The 19,019-nt window shown below is 45.6% G+C and overlaps 1 protein-coding gene across 1 annotated transcript in view; it reads right to left on the bottom strand.

Moving 5' to 3' along the window:
* LOC149372276 (synaptogenesis protein syg-2-like) overlaps positions 1-17,600 on the bottom strand; it is a 59,922-nt gene extending 42,322 nt beyond the window's left edge. Inside the window, exons 1-2 of the mRNA XM_089581943.1 lie at positions 17,581-17,600; positions 13,706-14,121 (exon numbers count right to left, since the gene is read on the bottom strand). Coding sequence (XP_089438069.1) covers positions 13,706-14,121; positions 17,581-17,600 — 436 coding nt within the window. The remainder of the gene's footprint in view (positions 1-13,705; positions 14,122-17,580) is intronic.
* Positions 17,601-19,019: the final 1,419 nt, after the last annotated feature.

The following is a 19,019-nucleotide window of genomic DNA, read 5'->3' as shown; positions in this document are numbered from 1 at the left end:
TAGGCGGGATACAAGAGCCATGACGTGTACTTCAAACGTAGCAATTTACTCCAACTAGATATCCCGCACCCGATGTTAAAAAAAGAAAACATAAGATTTCGGTCAGGCCCAGAAACTAAAGAGAGTATTATAAGGTGTATCCTTACTTCAGTAAAAAGAGACGCGGCTGTTTATTGCTCGCGTCTGCAAATAAAATTTTATTGACGCAACACAACAGCTGCCAAGCTGCCGACGCATACGCCTACAGGCATTTATATGCTCATCATACAGACAGCTGTTACGCAGGTTGAAAGAAATGAGAGGTAAACACTCAAGCGTAGTAAGAAACAAATCAGGCAGGCGTTCACGTGAAAGCGCGGAATCTCAAATCTCTCTTGGAAGCCCCCGCGAAAAGCACGCTCGATAAAACTTCAGCAATTTCCTCTGCGCCACGTAGTTTTTCCTTCGCTTTTTAATTTTTTTTTTTCCGCTCCGCAAAAGTCAGAGACAAAAGACAAGCGCACCGCCGAGACATCCGAATTCCGTTTCATTTCCTCGGACTTGTAACGACAACGTTGCGAATGAAATCCTGCGGACGTCCGCCTCTGCACATCGTGCGTTTACTACATCGATCGGATCTTAAAAAAGGTTTGAAAGCGTACATATTAGCACATCTCATGTGTTTTTTTTTTTTTGCAATACTTCTTTTTTACCGTTGTTGCGGAGAGAACAGGAGGAATTCCTGGCAAGTGCGACCGCGTCTGAACTAAATTAGCCGAGTTAAAACTCAGCGACCGTTCGTATAGACAGTACTTGATTGGAGCCTGCCGCCACTTCCGTTTCTCACCTTCAACAGACTAGATTCTCGTTCTTTTGCTAAAGTTTTTAGTATATGTAATGCCCGTGCGTTGATCCCTTTCATTATCATTTCGTAAGCTGCTCACTACTGAGAAAAAAGAACAGTGCAGGCAACATAAGGCATGAACATATTTGAAGTTGCAGGCATTGACCTCGAAAAAAATAAATTCACAAATTCTATCTCCTGAATTTCGAAAGGCTTGGTAATCTAGGTGAGAGAACACCGCTGTAGATTCTGTTCGCATTCTTCTTCCCGTTGTGCTATTTTGTATCTGCCGCACGGATAATCGGTGACGCCAGCTTTTCGCCGAATAGACTGGCCGTATAACTTGTGGGCGATTGCAATAGCGGCAGCTAGTTAAATTTCAACCGAACTCGCAACTGCCTGGCAACAAGAATTTCCCCAGGGAAATCGGGTGCAGTAACAAGATTCTCTTCGTTGAGCCGCCTCCAAATCTGTTGGCGTTATTCTTTTGTGCAGTTTCTCATCGTCTGCTTCTTTTAGCGGTTCCGGGTATTGTTAGATGGAAATTGTGCGTCCAGTACCTTGTTAGAGAGCTGAAATAAGAATGTGACGTCTGGGTAGAACGAGAGAATTGTTAAATATTTACCTTCACAGCAGTGCTACGCGGCTATTAACGGCTGAGTACTTTTCCGAGGACGTTATTAAACATGAAAGTGTGCACACAAGTATGCCCGTAAGGGCTCACGGTTTGTCAGCGCGCATAGTAGGCCGACAAAGACCTGCGCGACAATTCTTTTTTTTTTCCTTGTTTCTGCATACTGCCGCAGGCGACTCTTGATTTTGTCTATGCAAGAAGAACCACTTCTTAGTGACGGCGCCGAAACTTTATTTCGCTTAGAAGCAGGGAAAAGAAAAACTGGGTAGTTCATCAAGTCACAAAAAGCTACGTTCTCAAGAATAAGCCGTGATTGTTAATGTACTTAGAGCTCTCAGATGCATGTTTGGGTAACTTGGTTTGTTAATCTTCGCAGCGAAGAATACTCCTGCGCGCAACCAAACGCTCACACGGATTCCAAACAGGAGACGACGACAGAGAGCCATATTGCGGCCAGCATATTAAATTTTTATTATGGTGCCACTTGCGATTTCGGCAGCATGGAAGGACTAGACTAAGTTACCTGGCTGTTTCTCACGTACAATGCAAGTCTTCCAGTGTTGCATCGAAGGCTATGGCATTCGGCTGCCGAAGACAAGTTTAACGTTTCGATATCGGCTGCAGGAATGTATTCTGTTATAAAGGAATTAACTTCTTCCATGATGTTACATGATCGCTGACAGTTAACGCCTGCTGGATACATCTATCGCTATCGCTATGTAAACCTAGAATCTCCGACAATTAGATTACTACCGCGCAAAACACGCAACAAACAAAGGTTAGAATAAGCATAAATAATATGGGACCTCGCTCAGCTGAAATCTATCCAATACAAAAGAAACTGTCTAAAACTGCGTCGTCAGTCTTTTACGGAGTGGACTTCTCCTCTCCTACTATTACATAGGTCAATGCTAAAAAAGGCTTGATTAACTTTCAGAAACGCCATTAAGTAATTGTACACTTTGTCTTTCACAAAATATATCATGCTTTTTCTTATAGCTCAAGTATTCAGTCTTCTGATCTTTGCGCAGGACGTATATAGGTAACCAGGAGACAGTGTACCTATCTCGAGCACGCAGTACGACCTACCTTCGATTTTTTTTAACAAAATAGCTAAAGACCGGAATAATATTGACAGAAGTGCCATCGCTCATACAAGCTTACGTTCATTTCAAGACCACCCTGAATTCCAGTTTTATGAACTCCTTTTACATCTACCAATGCTAATCAAAACTGTTCTTATTATCGTTACATAAAAAGTAAAACAATAAATCATTAATCATAACTCTTCACTGGTTATTTTTGGAAGAAATGGGAAGGTGATACCAGGCGTAATTTTTGCAGAATGTGTACCTTTCCTTTCCTGGGCGGTATCATTTTTATTTGTTATCTCCAAACAACGCCGCCAGCCAAGAGATTGGTTTCCACTTAACAGTAACGGAGGGACGGTTACTTATATAAATCCTCCGCGCAGTGCCTCTCCGGCGGCACAACAATAGCGAACCCCGGAAACGGTTTCATAAAATTTTCACAGTCGAGTCGTACCGGAATGCGAACAAATTAAGCGGGGCGGAAGGACATATTTTTCTGAACCATAGTTCCTCGAGGTCTTTCACATGGCATCAACGTGTAGACGATCGTAATAGGAGAGAATTTCTACGCGAAAGGCTGAGTTACGACACTTGTTCATTTAAGCGAACCCTAAAAAATCAAGAGGGGATGTGTTCTGGCCTTAATAAATTATTCGTATTTCAATCCAGCATGACAGTGTGTATATAGGACGAACGGAACGAAGATATTGTCGATCGTTCGCAGAGCTCATCATGACCTTATTGCTTCCACTTCGTGTTTTCCCTCACCGCCGCGGTTTTTCGCCTTCAAACAGAACATACCCCTCCCCGCCCCCCCTTTCGAGCTGGAAGGAGAGCAGAAAGGCCCTGGTTATTGTCTTCGGGAACCTTGGGACTCTGTGACGCTTTGAAAAGCGGAATGGAGGGAGAGAACAGAGCTGTATTTGAGGTCATTGTTTGGGCCTCGTAAAGAAGCTCTTGCTCTGCTGGGGTCCGTTTCTGATCGGTAGAGCCTGAATGAATTCGAGCGCTCCAGGGGTTGGGACCGAAAGTTTGACCAGTTGGTAGAAATTCATTCCTGGAAGGTTTTCCGCGCAGCTTTTAATACACCGTTCGGTCAAGAAGATGGACGAGATGAGCACTAACCCACAATAAGCTTATCGAAAACACGAACTTCCTTCTTTTTGTAATGCGTTATTGATTTTTTTTTAACCGCACGACACATGTGCAACTTCGCACAGTATATAGAAAGTATCCGTATTTTCAATGTATTATAACTTGCAAGAGTGACTGTTTCGGCTAGTTAGTAATTCATTTTTTGTTTGAAGTTGAAAGCAGAGCAGTGGTGTGTGTCTCTGTCGTGTTCTTGTCTTCTTTGCGGTGTTTTTATTTTTCGTTCAATAAACCTGTTGCGAGTTCCTAATCGTGTCGTCCGTCCACACATCCGTCTTGTGTTTTAAAAGCCACGTCGAAAACCTAGCTAGGATGAAAGCACCAGAAGGACATGGAAGGGGAAAGACGGGGAGGTAATGGCAGCAATATATGGGTGCATAATGCATTCTACGTCTGCCCCGATCACCGGAGAGCTGTGACGGTGTGTTGTATCACGCCAACTGAACTTGTGGAGCATTAGTGAAGTGAGGAGAGTGTCAGTCTCAATTTTGCATATGATGCGTTCCCGCGAACGTGCGCGACGCCCATCTTCATCCTGCCTGTTCTGTCACTCCTCATAAAACAAGCAGGATGAAGGTGGCCCACACAAATATTGAGTGACGGTAGTGTCTCCGACGAGCAGTGCGCACTCTACGCAGGTACTCCGAAAGTCAGTCGCAAAATGTTTGCGAAGGTCACGAATTTAGAAACTGCATTTGCATACGTACTGATGCATTCTTGATTGTTTTTCTTTTTCTTTGATTTGCAGAGACGTCTATGCACATATATGCAAGAACTAGGGAATCAGGGGAATAGGGAACCAGGGAACTACGGCTTAGTTTGCAGGACCATGACACCGTATAGCACTTGCGAAGAACACACTAGCGGTCATTTAGAAGAGAAAAACACGATTTCTGACAATGCGTGCCAGTTTCGAGGCACAGTGTCCGTGTATCTGTGGCTTTTATGTATACGTGACTCTACTTCTCCGCAAGCACTGTTCTTGATTTTCAGCACCTCCAGACGAATGCTGCTTCCTTCACCCGTTTCGGCGCCTTATACCCCTGTCACACGGGCACTTTCGATCCTCATTGAGTCAATGCTCATCGAACTCAATGCAGATCGACGGTTGTCACACGGCCACTTTCAAGCGCAATCGAGCTCGATCCTGCTTGACTCGATGCCGGTCCCTCAAGCGTGCTTGAGGTTCCAAGCACAATCGAAAGCACTCTCGCTCTCACGAAGCTCTAAAAATAAACATTAGTTGACAAAACAAAACTACAACTGTTGTTGTTGTAATTCAATATAATGCAAGACAGAACATTTTCAGGCACTATGCCTGCTTATATGCAAACATATTTATAAATAATCTCGGCACCCCGCTCCTAGCTTCGCCGTCATGTAAACAACAAAGATGGCGTCCTCCTGTTCGTCTTGCGGCCCCTCGGGTTCCATCGCACAACAACAGCAGAGGTACAGAGGAGCGTCACACGTCTGGCTACGGATTTGGCTGCCGCTGGCCCCGACTGCACAGTGTTGCCGGACATCACCTTGTTATGTCTGTTAGAGGAACATTTGGCGCCACCTAACACACATGAGGGAAACTTCTCAAGGAGCATTGAAAATGCCCGTGTAGCACCGAATGCTTCAAGCGTGCTCGAAAATCTCGATGCCGATCGAGTTCAATGAGCATCGAAAGTGCCCGTGTGACAGGGGTATTACACGAGCAGTGATTCGTGCTCCCATAGCAGCTCACAGAAGCACTAGAAAAAAGGAACAAACAAAAGAGAAAATATCTGAATGTCTTTGCATCCTAAGCGGGTGGGCACAGATTGAAGAACGCACTTTGTGCTTGCCTGTGCGGTCTGCGTATAGAGGGCACCTCTCCGCTGCAAAATTCTAGCAATGATCGCAAGGATAATTAGCTTTTTTGTGCGTGTGCGTGTTTTTCTCTTTTTTCCCGTTCACAGAAGCATTGCTAGACGTATTCAATACGTTTAGTAGATACGGATATGTGTGTTTTGTGTGCATTGCGTGTACATTTGGAGCTGAATATGATTTACGCACTTGCATCTGCAAATATTCATGGTGCGTTATTTCTCTCGATTTCATTCCCCTCGTCACCTTTCGACCCTTCTCTTGCGCATGAGTTATTACGAGGCCTAGATAATAACGCTTGCCCCGACATGTGAAGGAGTCACATTGAAATATCGTTTTTTGTTTTCCTCCTGAATGACATAAGGACAGTTAGTTTTCGTACCATTACCCTAAGTTTTATCCAAAAGTAAGAAACAACATTCTTTCAAAAGCTGTAAGCGTCGAACCGTGGACAGAATGTTGAACCATGACAATCAGGACCACGTGGCAGAACGTACTGAGATCCACTACTAGTTCTCGCAGAGACTAACGTAACGCGAAATACCCGCAGGAATTCATTTATTAATTTCGAAACTACTACAGACCCTTACAATGGGTCCAAGCAGAAAGATCGCCAGCCTTAACGCTGTCCCGTTAAAAAAAAACTCGGGGGGAGGCAACCGATGATTATCTTAAAGATTAGTCGTAAAATGTAAAAAGGAGAGAGTCTATCCCCCAAGTGGTGAGGTGTGACAGCGTGCGGTGATATATACCAGCGTTGCGCGCGTGCATGCGCGGAGCAGTGCGGCACACTGACTGTAGACTAATCTCCTTGTTGCAGAAGCCCGGGCCATAAGACGCGCAGACGAGCGCACTGAAACATAGCAACACACCAAAACATTAGGGACTGACTCAGAGAGAGAGAAACCGAAAGAGGAAAAGGCCTCATGAGCATACACCGACGCCTCCCCGTACTATGGTGAACGAGGAAATAAAATGGTGGCGGTAGTCGTCAACCACCAGGGAGAACACATAACGAGCCTCACGGCCAGGGCATCAAATGTAGCAGAGGCGGAGGAGATAGCGATAGCCCTAGCAATGAGGGAGGGGGATAGAAAGGGGAGACCCTTGAATATTTTAACAGACTCACAAGAAGCGTGTCGAAACTACACAAAAGGAAGGGTAGGCAAAACGACACTCAGGATCCTCAGCGAGGGGACACCCTCGGGGAGGAGAGAGAAACATAACATAATTTGGATACCAGGCCACGCGGGGGTCTGGGGCAACGAAAGGGCGGACGAACTAGCTCGAGGGCTTACTATCCGAGCTGGGGGGTCACAAGCCCCGGAGGAGCTCTGGACTAGCCTAGGGGCTGGGTACTCTGAAACACTAAGTTTATACAGGGGGCTAAGATACAAATACCCCCCACCACACAAAGAGCTAAGCAAGGAAGAAGCCGCAAAGTGGCGGAAGCTACAGACAGGCTCCTTCCCCAACTTATATATACTAAGCAAGATGTTCCCGACACAATACCGCGCCACATGCCCTTGGTGCGAAGCGAGGCCAACACTATACCACATAACATGGGAATGCGACAGAAACATATCGTTCCACAAACACGACACACCAAGTGCGGAGCAATGGGAGAGCCGGCTCACCAGCTGCGAGCTAGAGGCCCAAAGGGCACTCATAGCACACGCAAGCGAGGTGGCCAGACTCAGTGGAGCCCTGGACTAGGGGACCACCCAAGGCTAAGGAGGCAACCTCAAGACTTGAAGAGAAGACTTGAAGACGACTTCCACCGCAGGCTAAATCTTAGAAATCAATAAAGTTTCTACTCACTCACTCACTCATGAGCACTTTGCTAGCGAAGGCGGGCCGCGCGACTCCACGCTCTCTCCTGAATTTCTTTTCTTCCGGGTTTTCAAAGAGTTTTCTTGGTAGCAGACGAATTTTCGCGCACTCCCCAGAGGGCGCCACATATTGTGAAAAAGGGGAGAATTGCGAATGTTGCGACAACGAAAGACAATACGGACCCTTTTTATGCGCACCTTCACCTTACAGAATTGTCCGGTAGGTAAATTTGTGATGGCAGCGTGTTAAAGAGTGCACGATGCTATTTACTTCGAGTTGCACGCCATTCGAAAGACATTCGCAGAGTGGATACTGTTGCGCCTGATGCATCCCACCGCTACCACCACTGTTGGGATTGGAGCATCTTGCATTGGGGAAGGCCAGGCGAACCAAAAAGACGACGAGCAAACTAAAATCGCGTTATGCAAATTATTTACATGGCAGTACTATGGTGGGGCGCTAGGGCCCCCAGCATAACAGCTTTTCGAGACGGGCTTGTTCAGCGAAACGACGTTTTTTTTTTTTTTAAAGCTCCCGCAGACAGTACCAAGTCTGACAGCGAACAAAAAACAAAGGAAAGTATTTATCAGCGGTGCTCATTTGAAGCTTCTGTGCATCAACCTCATATAGCTTTCACGAAGAAGCCAGTCGGCAGCATGAAGCAAATCCGGATTGAAGCAACGGCCAAATCCAGCTTTCATGAGCACCACGTTTAATTGTAAGGCATGTGTGGAATATTGTAAGATACTGTTAAGAACATAGTGATGAGAAGGGCCTAACCTTCCAATGCCAAGCAAAGACTTGCTTTTAATGTTTGTCATGCGTTCGCATCGAGTAGTTAAACCTTTCATACAAAATCAAATGGGGCGCATTTTTGGTAATAATAGCCGAAAACTGCAAGCGCCCTGAAAGGGATCTGCGGATATATTGATTGCTATGGTAAAATCTTACGATAGCCGAGAAAATAGCGCTCAAAAATAATTTCTCGTCAGAAAAATGTGTTTTTCCAGAATCTCAGGGATACGAGTGGAAATATTGTGACTCTCCAGTGCAATAATAATTTTTAAAAAGGTTCGCAGTGCTGGCTTACCCTGGGAAAGCATTTATGTGCGGTGTTTATGGCATAAAGGCCATACACATCGCCAGTGCAGCGCGCGACTCAGGCCGGCTTACACAATGCCACGTAGCCTTCCAGTCCCCCGCCTATCCTTTCCCGCCACCCCCACCGTGGCCCATCTGGCTCGCCTCCTGGGACCTGAACCTGCAACGCGCCCTCGTCACTTTGGCCCAGGACCTATTGAACGCCTAACATGAAGGCTGTTAATAAAGAAAGTGTCACACCACTACCACCAGGCCGACTTTGGAAGCAAGCGTCTTAGGAAGCTAAAATGAGGCGTCATTTTTCATAAGAACAATGCGACCAGCCATACGTGGCGCCTTTTCAGTAAGCATTCAAAGCATGTAGCTTTCAACTCTCATGGCAGGGGCCTTAACTATCTAGTCTTGCAACCTTGGACTCACCTGTTCCCTGCCTTTCAAACGGGTACGAAAGCAGAACACTTCTTTTTTGTTTGTTTGTTTGGGGAGGGGGGGGGGGGCGCACTCATGTATTTCGTAGATGAGGGTTGTCACTCCCAAGAGACATTTTTTTATTATTATTACCAATTCGAAGGATACGACAATGTCGAACAAAAATACGACAAAATATTTTGTCGCCCTGTCGTAAAGCCACATCTTTCTGACGTATTGCTAAGTCGCCTATTGTAAAGACAGAACTGGTTGTGTCGCTATGAAATGGTACTGTTGAATATTACAGAAAATTTTGTTGTTACTACATGGCCAGGTCCAAGAAAATACTACAAAAAAACGCCGCCGCGGTGGCTCAGTGGCTATGGTGCTCAGCTGCTGGCCCAAAAGACGCGGGTTCGATCCCCGCCGCGGCGGCTAGAATTTCTTTGGAGGAGAAATTCTAGAGGCCCGTGTACTGTGCGATGTCAGTGCTCGTTAAAGAACCCCCAGGTGGTCGAAATTTCCGGAGCCCTCCACTACGGCGTCTCTCATAGCCTTAGCCGCTTTGGGACGCTTAACTCCCATAAACCAAAGTTCTGCTTTTCCGGGCTTCTTCTCTCATTTGTTTTCCTTTTTTTAAGGCGAAATCCTTTAATGGCTCATACTGTCGTCCGTTAACAAAGCGTGTCACACGCGTTTAGCTCGGGAACTAAAAAAGAGAGAAGAAAACCAATGGTTTCTTCGTACAGAGGAGGAAAAAATGAACCTAGAAGAAAAGTTTGGTGACTGTAGATTAATTAGTAAATAATTATAGGAAAAATGTCGAAATTGCGCCGAAATAGCACGGACGTCGATATAGCATGTTGTGACAACCGAAAATTTTCTGTTGTGCTTTTCGACAGGGTACTGTTAAGTCCTGACAAAGCTTGAACACCGATGGGAAATTTTGTGACTGTGCTCCGGGACCATGTAGAAGAACAGAGAAGTTTTGTCATCTGACAACCACTGCGTCGTGCGCGGGAGCAAGACCAAGCATTGAGTTCCCACACGTATGTGCCCCATACTTTCAAAGCGCCCCAAGTACGTCACACACCTTCTGGATTATGACATTTTTTTTTTTTTTTTGTGCTGTGGGGTACTTTTCATAACTTGTAGAGCCCACATCCGGATGTTATATGTCGTGACACTCTCTTTTTTTTACCTTACTTTTTTCTGCATTGTGCGGCACTCTTCTTTCCTAACCTGTAGAACGCACTTTCAAGTCATCTTTAGATCATGGCATCTTTGTACTTTATTTTACATTTGTGAGGCATTTTTTTTTTTTTTTGCAAACTTGTAGAGCGCACTTCCTGCCTAGTGTTTAGATCATGGCATTTAGTTTTCACTTTCTTTTGCAATCTGGGGTGGTTTTCTTTTCTAACTTGCAGAAGACACTTCTAAGTCATGTGTATTTAGAGCTCTATGTTAAGCGAGCCTGCATGCGTATGTGCTTTGTGGCAATATTGTGAAATTTTTAATACACCCTGAATTTCGTCATCGTAATTTCGTCAGATATATGGCAAGCGGGGTGAGAATTTGACTAGAGCTGCGATGTATAGTGTTCTACACTTCATCTTATTTTTCTAACTTAGAAATTGGGAAGGTGGGTACCAAGACATGGTTCACATCCTTCGGTTGGATGCACGGGGTAACTCTCTTTGGCAACAGCAAAACGTGTATTCCGTTATCAGAAAGGTGTCCCAGGTTCCGCTCCACACGTTGATTAAGTTACGCATTTTTTTTTTTCGTTTTTCAACGCATTTTGCGAAATATTTATCATTTATCAAGTATTCGACGTAAAACTGATCATGATATGATCAGATTTTTCTCAGCTCTCCCCTCTGTCTACAACCCTCTCTCTTGTCGACCTTGTAGTTTACAGCCGTTAAGCACCTGTGAGACGAACACACAGAGGCGAATTTTTTCTCCATCCCTTGACATTACAATGTGAAAAAAAAAGAATTGCAAGTCAAATTTCAGGAGAAGCAAGCCAAAGTACGACAACATGACCACGCTTTAGCATTGTATAAAAGTCATCATCGCTAGTTATCGCCATCGCACGCGCAAATTTACGCAAGCATTTCTTCGCTATCTATGTTGACATCTCTACGCAAGGTTAATCAGTTTACCTCGGCTGATAGGAAAACAAATTTCCTCTGCGACGAAGCTAACTCGTCTAGCACGCGATCGTGGTTGCGATGACATTATTTTTTTTTTTGGCTGTGACTTTTGTTTTTTCAGCGCATGCAAGAAAAATGTAAGCTACTCGACCATCTTTATATTCATGCATGTTTAGACAGTGTTGCAGCAAAGCGTGAAAATCTGTTTTTCTTTTCGTCAACGAATAAAAAGCGAACCATCCGTGCAGCGAACCATGCAGCACGAGAAGAAGAGAAGAAGCACTTGTTCCACCCTTCCCTGTCGATAACGGTGCTTAATTTATATTTATTATTTGCCTTACCAGCAGGTGCTGGCGACGAGCAACACATCCCCTGGAAACACACATCGTCCCCGAAAGTTTACATCGCTTAAAACTCAGTTGCGCCGGCTGCGAGCAGCGAGGACGAGACGGCCTGACTTCGATCAGAAGCTTCACAGAATCGGGAAGCTCGCAGCGTGAGAAGCTTTTCAACAGCGCTTGACGGTTCTTGCTTCCGCCCTCAACGCAGGCTAAGCTTTCGGAAAGATGCGCATCTCCGCACGCGGCAGCACTGCAGACATACGGTCGTGACCGAATCGATGCGACCCAGATAAGAACGCGAAGGGCGCTCGGTACCGAGCTCGCTCGCAGTGGACTTTTGTCGCGCGTGTGAGGATTTCGCAAGCACGGGGCTCGAAGTACGCGAGCAGTTCGCACAATTGGTGCGCTTCGAATGTTAGCGTTCGCTCCTCTCGCGTTAGGGTTTGCGTGTGTGAACGTGTAAGCATTATTTAAACACTATCTTTTTTTCTCTTTACCCCCATTTCCGCCCCTTCTTAAATATTTTCTTTTTCCTGTAACCTGTCCTTTTACCTTATCCTTTTTATTTCCGCCGACTGTAGACCAGGTGTCCGATGAACACGTGGCAGTTTCGGCAGCTGGCGCTGATTTCTTATTTATTGTTATTTGAGTAAAGCATTTACTGCGACTAGAAAAGAAACAAAAACGAGCATACGGTACCCTCGAAAATGACCCTGTCACATGGCAATACACTCCCTACAAGCCTTCCAGAAAAAAGCGCTTTATTTCACACAATCATTGAGTAGGCCCCTAACGACGTAATTGTACCGGTGCGCCTTAGTGATCTAACACTTAACATTAAGTGTTACCGTGGAACGGCAAGCACATCCTTTTCGAAAACAAAGATGTTTCTTCACTAAACCAATACCCTTCGATCAGCGTAAGGCGCAAGAAGTGAGTTTCATCATTAGGGATGCATTGATTCATCCATTTGTTGTATACAGAAGCTGAATTGATCCGTATTATGGCGTGAGCCTTTATACGAAGCCCACACCGAGCCGTAGCGTGGATGAAGCCCGTCCAAGGTCACCGATTAAAGGGGCCAGGAGGAAAAGATGTGATGACGAATGGAGGGATGAGAAAAGGATGGGAAGCAGTTAGGGGAATGGGATGGAGGTTTGCTGTTGCCGACAGAGAGAATGAAAGAAGAGATAAACGTAGCGACGCCGCCCGCAGCTCGCTGTCGAAGCTGCGAAGGCCATCGGTCACGTGAGTCGGTCTAACCGGTTCTGTACGTGTTTCTCTCTTCCCCAGAGCGGCTGCAGCTCGGAAGCGAAGTTCTCGGTCAGAGGGAGCTAAGCCAATACACCTGCTATGGGCGACCGTAGAAACAAAATAGGAAACCGAAAAAAAAAACAGCGTGCGCGGATGGCGCAGCAGCTGCCCTTTTGATAACCTTTTATTAGTCCACTAAAAACAAAAATAAAAAGCGGGAGGGAGATCGGAACAGCAGAGCTTTGCCGGCCTTAAAGTTAACACAATTAAATGAAAAGGATGCTCGTCGCCCCCGTGTTCTCGGGGCTCTCAGCCAACAAGACCCAGCTCACCACCGATATGCTCGCCGCCGAGCGAGAAGCCGATCGGCGGCGTCGCCCCACTGGTCTAGGCATTGAAGGTCCCTCGCGACCGCCTTCGCCTGTTGGGCGCTTTGAGGGAAACGCTCGTCGTTTACGCCGAAAAGCTGAACACTACATAATATAAGTGAAGTGACCCTAATATCAAACTCCTCTTGGAGTGCCCACTTGACAGGGATGTCACATTTTGCCGATGTGAACGGCTGCACACCTAGAACATAAATGTTGCAACCGCTGATAGCATCTGTGCTAAATTGATGCCTTCGTTCAGGACAAAGCTGTTTTTGAGACACTTTCGGTGCATGGTCGAATGCCAGTCCCAACGTCCCGTAGTCGGTCGGCACTTTAATCTCGACATTGTTTTTTTTTTTTACCGCACCCGTCAAGTGAAATTAAGCCAGCCAGCTATAAAAAGAGATTTTTGTTTTTAATTTCCATTCTAATGCAACCTTATTATTCGCCGCATCTATTGGCTGATCGTGAAATTGCGAAGGCGTGACGTTGTTTCAACCAACGATAATAGGTGTTGACATTCGCAGCGAAGTACAATATTAATTAATTTATAAAAGGCGCTCCTGAAGCCATCTTGGGAAGGGGGCAAGATATGACGATGGAGCATAATTGGAATAGAACCCTTTTTATGCTAACCCGGTCGGAAGTGAAGTGGTCAACAGCGCTCAGTACTTTACTAACCGACGACCTTCAGGTGCACGGTGTGGTTTAGCCGGCGTCCGTCGGCGAAGGTCACGCTGCAGACGAAGGTGCCGCTGTCGGCGAGCTGTACGCGGCCGATCTTGAGCAGCGCCGGGTCGCTGTGCACGGAGAAGTAGGATCGGCTCTGCCAGTCGGCGCGCACCACGTGTTCGCCCTGCCAGACGTCGCCCGCGCCGGCACCGTCCACCACGTACAGGGTGCGCCGAGCAGGAGGGTCTTCCAGGCGAGTCCAGCGCAGCTCGGACACTGCGGGTGGCGCGTCCAGGCTGGCCGGCCTGGTCGACCCCGCCGTCTTCGCCAGCAGCGGACAGGGAAGCGTGGTCTGCGCCCCGTTCCGCGCTCGCACGATCAGCCCCGCTGGGGAAGAGGCGGAGCCTGCGAATAAGGATTGGACGCTTAAGTGGAATGTTATGGAGAGCTCGATGCTATAGACTCCCAGTTTGTAACAGCGGTTGTATCGAGGGTGATCGGTGAGCTATTTGAAACTTGAAGATATTGAGCAACACTAGACACAGAGGACGTGCGCACAGAAACGGCAGCGAGGCGCAAGAACTCAAGCACATTTACCATCTGTAGTCACTCTATTCATTACCAACAATCTTGAAATTACTGTAGCAAGTTTCAATTAGGTGAGTCATGTTCTACCTGTGTCTACGTACTGCGGGCTTAGTGGTGCTAGTTCACAGTTGCTGCTAATTTATTGTTACTTGTTCATTTATTTCGGTACCTTCAATGCCAAAAGGCGTTACAAAAAGGAGTCACTCGAGAAGAAAAAATGATCTATAAAACCGGTGGTTATCTATTATTCGTTTCAACTATCTGCAATGGCGAACATGAAAGCAATAGGGACGGTGTCACTTGCGATTAAGGCGTACTGATGGCTCTATTCCTTTGCCGTTTTAGTGATTATAAAAGGCAAGACAAAACCTAGAACAGTAAAAGAGAACATCTAGTATGTAGCGATGATAAGTACGTTGACGCTAATAACGGCTGTATAAGTAATTGACTAATTCATTATTCATTTAGGCAATAACAAGCGCACGTAGCGAAATTAATTAAGGACAGCACAGGTTATAATAAACAACACTGGTATTTTTCAGAATTACCGAACCTCCAGTAAGGTGAGTACTCCAAAACTCGTACTCACGGAGTCCGTCTGTCTGTCGTCATAACAGCGACACAACATATTTTTTTTTTCGTTCTTTGGTTTGACACATGGCACAATAAAAAGGATCTTTGCCAGCAATGCAAAAAGGAAATTACCTCGCTGGCGAGATGTTACTGCGAAATTCAGTAACAGATTTCCCACATGTCCGCATCTCTTACTAGCAGAGAACAGGGAAAACACTTAAGCACACACACCCTTCCGCACAACTGCACGCTCAGCTTTTTCCATATCCTTGCTCTTAGAGTGTGCGTACTGCAAAAAAAGTTTGCATTGTTCTTCGAGATACGTTGGAAGGCGTGATTTCTCTTTTGACACGTTGCTCCAGAATTTCTGGGCTGTCAGACTCCGTCTGAATAGTCCTGTAATTTGCACTTCATTTTCATGTCGCGACAAACTTTCGCAATGAAGAAGGAAAACCTGTCCCATCGTTAGTTGTTTAATAAATGAGGATGTCCAAAAGGAAATTTTGGCTAAAGGCCGAGACCCGGCTAATTCAAAAACATCATAAACAAATTTGCGCCGCAGGATGAATAAATGACCTGCTTTCACGCAGAAACCGTACTGAGCGAACCGTACATGCCGACATAGCGTAAATGATCGACAGAGGGACAACACAAATCTCAGGATGGGCGCATCTAGACTAGATGCAGCTTCCAACAGAGCATGCACTGCCGTCTAGGCAGTGGATTGTAGTGGTGGAGTTTGTAGTTTGCGCCCAAAAGTGCTATTGCATATAGCCCAAACGAAGCAGTTGTACTCTCAATCTGGCCAACAGCGCGGGCTTTGCAAGCGTGCAGATTAGTTACAGAGTGACTGTGCCGGTCCTGTAGGATGGGGCTAAAATTGATGTAAGCCCGGAAGTAGTTCATCGTAACAACTTCTTGCTTATCAGGCACTGCGCTTCGGTGACGATCACAAGGCAGCGCAAACTGGGTGATAAAATTTATTTGTTTATTTCAGATACTGTCAATTCCATTAATATTTTTACAGGATGGGCACATAGTAAGGTAAAAATCGAATACATATGAAATGGTATACATTAAAAACGCTGTTAGTAGCAAATAATTATATGAGTATGGGAAAAAAACACAGAGAACAGAAAATAAAACACATAACGAAAGAGCATTTTTGACAAAAAAGGTGCAATTTTATACATTGTAAGTAATGTGTTCATACTGATGCTGTTATATGCTGTGATACGAGTGGTCTGTTGTACTTGTCTAATTATGATTTAATTATCGCGCAACTGTTCTTCTATCAGAGTTACAAATTTCTGCAAAGATGTATTAGTAGTGATAGAGGGGTTCAAACTATTCCATTCTTTTATGGCAAGCGGGAAAAATGAATATCTGAAACAGTCGGTTCTGAATGCGTACTCTCTAAGGGTTAATGGGTGCTTATGCCGGGATGGTCTGGATTCATCTACAGATATATATAATGAAGTATCTACGTTTAATGTGTTATGTACTAATTGGAACAAACAGTTTAGTCGTGCTAGTCTGGCGCGTTTCTGTAAAGTAAGGATACATGCTTAATTTAGTAGTTGGGATGGCGAATCACCGGTCCTGTAAAAGTCCTGTAAATGTAAAAGTTAAAGATACAAGCGCGGACTGCCCTCATAAAGGTGCGCTTGCGATATGAACTTGGCGCAGCGATGCGTTTTTCTCCCTCTCAAAGCAGCTTTCGAGAACGTTCGCCTTCGCTCTGTGTTTAAAAGTGCAATTAGCGTAGTTGTGCCTCACGCTGCTTTGACCTTTTCTTTCCTTCCTTCTTTCTTTATTTCTTTCTTTCTTTCTTTCTTTCTTCCTTACCTTCTTTCTTCCTTTCTTTCTTTCTTTCCTTCTTTCTTTCTTCCTTTCTTTCTTTCTTTCTTCCTTTCTTTCTTTCTTTCTTTCTTTCTTCCTTTCTTTCTTTCTTCCTTTCATTCTTTCTTTCTTCCTTCCTTTCTTTCTTCCTTACTTTCCTTCTTTCTTCCTTTCTCTCTTTCTTTCTTTCTTTCTTTTTTTCCTTCTTTCTTCCTTTCTTACTTTCTTTCCTTCTTTCTTCCTTTCTTTCTTTCTTTCTTTCTTTCTTCCTTTCTTTCCTTCTTTCTTCCTTTCTTTCTTTCTTTCTTCCTTTCTTTCCTTCTTTCTTCCTTTCTTTCATTAAGCGCAAGGTCAACTTCTGGATCAAAATCTGCGACCTTAGACACTGTTTCGGAGGAATAGCTGAACTACAGTAATGAAAGCGGCGGACTAGACTGTTTACACAGAGCAAGCCGTCACGGAATTATGCATAAAAATAAGCGACTCAATTGCACGCGCAATGATGTGCCTTTCAACGCAACGTGCACTTTCGTGTGGTGGGGACATACTCTCGCTTTCGCATCGGCGTCTGACATCATTACGATATCGGGTTGATCGCAGTGCGATTAAAGCGCCATGCCGATTAGCCAGCACCACTTAGGGGAAACAAGGCCCACAGGCTAATAGCGTGTGCGTTCGCGTTGGGAGGCCTATAAGCAGCTCTGGCACATCGCGTGACACGCGCCCGCGACATTCTAATGGTGACAGCGGCTCAGCGAACCCGCAGGCCTTGTCTTCTGAAAGTAGTGTTGACTTTGCTTGTCTGCTTTAGGCTGAGATGAAATTTGCCCCTGACATTAGCGTCCTCATTTCGTATGCGTCGCAACGTTAGCGGCACGCACACGTCGTAGCAGCTCCTCATCGTGCGTTTAGCCGGAGGCAGAAGAGCTCAAAGCTAGAGCACTCTGCACGTATCCTCAGCCTTGCACGCTCCCGAAAACTTTACAATGTGCACGTATTACTTTCGGGAAGATCTTTCAGTTCTTTACCCGGCCTATCTACGACACTGTGCTGGATATCCTGCATTATAAAAAGTTAACACGTAATGCAAAGATCAGCAGCAAACTGCACATACTGAATATATCCTACAATTCTGTTCCTCTGGTTTCAGCACGTGCCCCTCTTGTAATGTGGCTCCGTGAATATGCACTGACAGAAAGACCAGAGTGACGTCCACCACTGGATCTGAATATGAGCATATTGCAAACAAAACATTTCGGAGTACTTAGTATGTAGTTCTCCACCAGGGGTCATTCTAAAGGTCAAGCGTGCCAAGTGGCCGCCCCTACGCGAAAGGTCGTTCTTGGGAGTAGTATTGCTTTCGCAATAAGAAAAGAGTCGACTTATCAGGACCATCGCAGCGCAGATAATGGCTAATGAAGACTTTAGCAAACAAAAATACCGAAAAAGCTGAGGCAGAGTTTTAAGTCTTTTCGTATCGCACAAATATGCTCGAAAGCAAGCTTACACAGAAACACGTAGGTGTCCACAAACATCGTTGAAATAATAAAATAATGTAAACGTCCAGCAAACTGGACGGCTTAAGCGGCGTCTCCGCTCGCTTGCTTCCTACTGCTGTCTTTTTCATTTTCTTGATGCAGCCATTCCGCTGGACCGAGCGTCACTATGCAAGCAGAAACACGCAAAAGCAATCGTTTGATGTTGGAGCGCCTGGGAACGCCGTCCATTCGAAGCGGGAACCCAAATTTAGCAAAGACCTCTTCAGAATGCGGGCCATAGACAAGGCGCAGACTTGAAGCGTACGTGACCAGCAAGTCAAGCCTGTAGATCGCCAAAAAAAAGATCAGCGGTCGACCACGCAACACCTGGGGAAAAGAAACGCGGTTTTGCTACTGTGTATGCATGCATCATGACTCGCCAAGGCGGAGTCCGGGTCTGCCTTGTGCATCAAGGGGCTTTGTCGGCGAGCTCAAAGGAGGATGCTAAAGGCGCTCGGATGCGATATACGCGACGCATAAAATGTGCCCCCGAGCTCTCCTTTTCAAGGAAGCTTTAATACACACTGTTTAAATTTGCGGTTGCATGTGCTCTTGAACCCGCATATGCATACCCCGAAGTGCTCTTCCCTAAAAACCGCGCGAGTTTTTGGTCGCACAGATATGCTAACGACCGGTTAGAGGCGCTCAAGACATGTTCTTTAACTAAAATAATTTGCTTGTAATGTGAAGAGCGACCGGTAAAGGCTCGCGTTTTAATTATTTAAGGCGTTTTGTATACAACCTTGCAGATCGCGAATTTGCAGCTTTTTCTCGCAGTGTGC

Source organism: Amblyomma mixtum, chromosome 1, assembly GCF_055824585.1.
Source record: "Amblyomma mixtum isolate Tamu chromosome 1, ASM5582458v1, whole genome shotgun sequence".
NCBI classification, from domain to species: domain Eukaryota; kingdom Metazoa; phylum Arthropoda; class Arachnida; order Ixodida; family Ixodidae; genus Amblyomma; species Amblyomma mixtum.
This window is presented reverse-complemented; position numbering and strand designations above follow the sequence as displayed.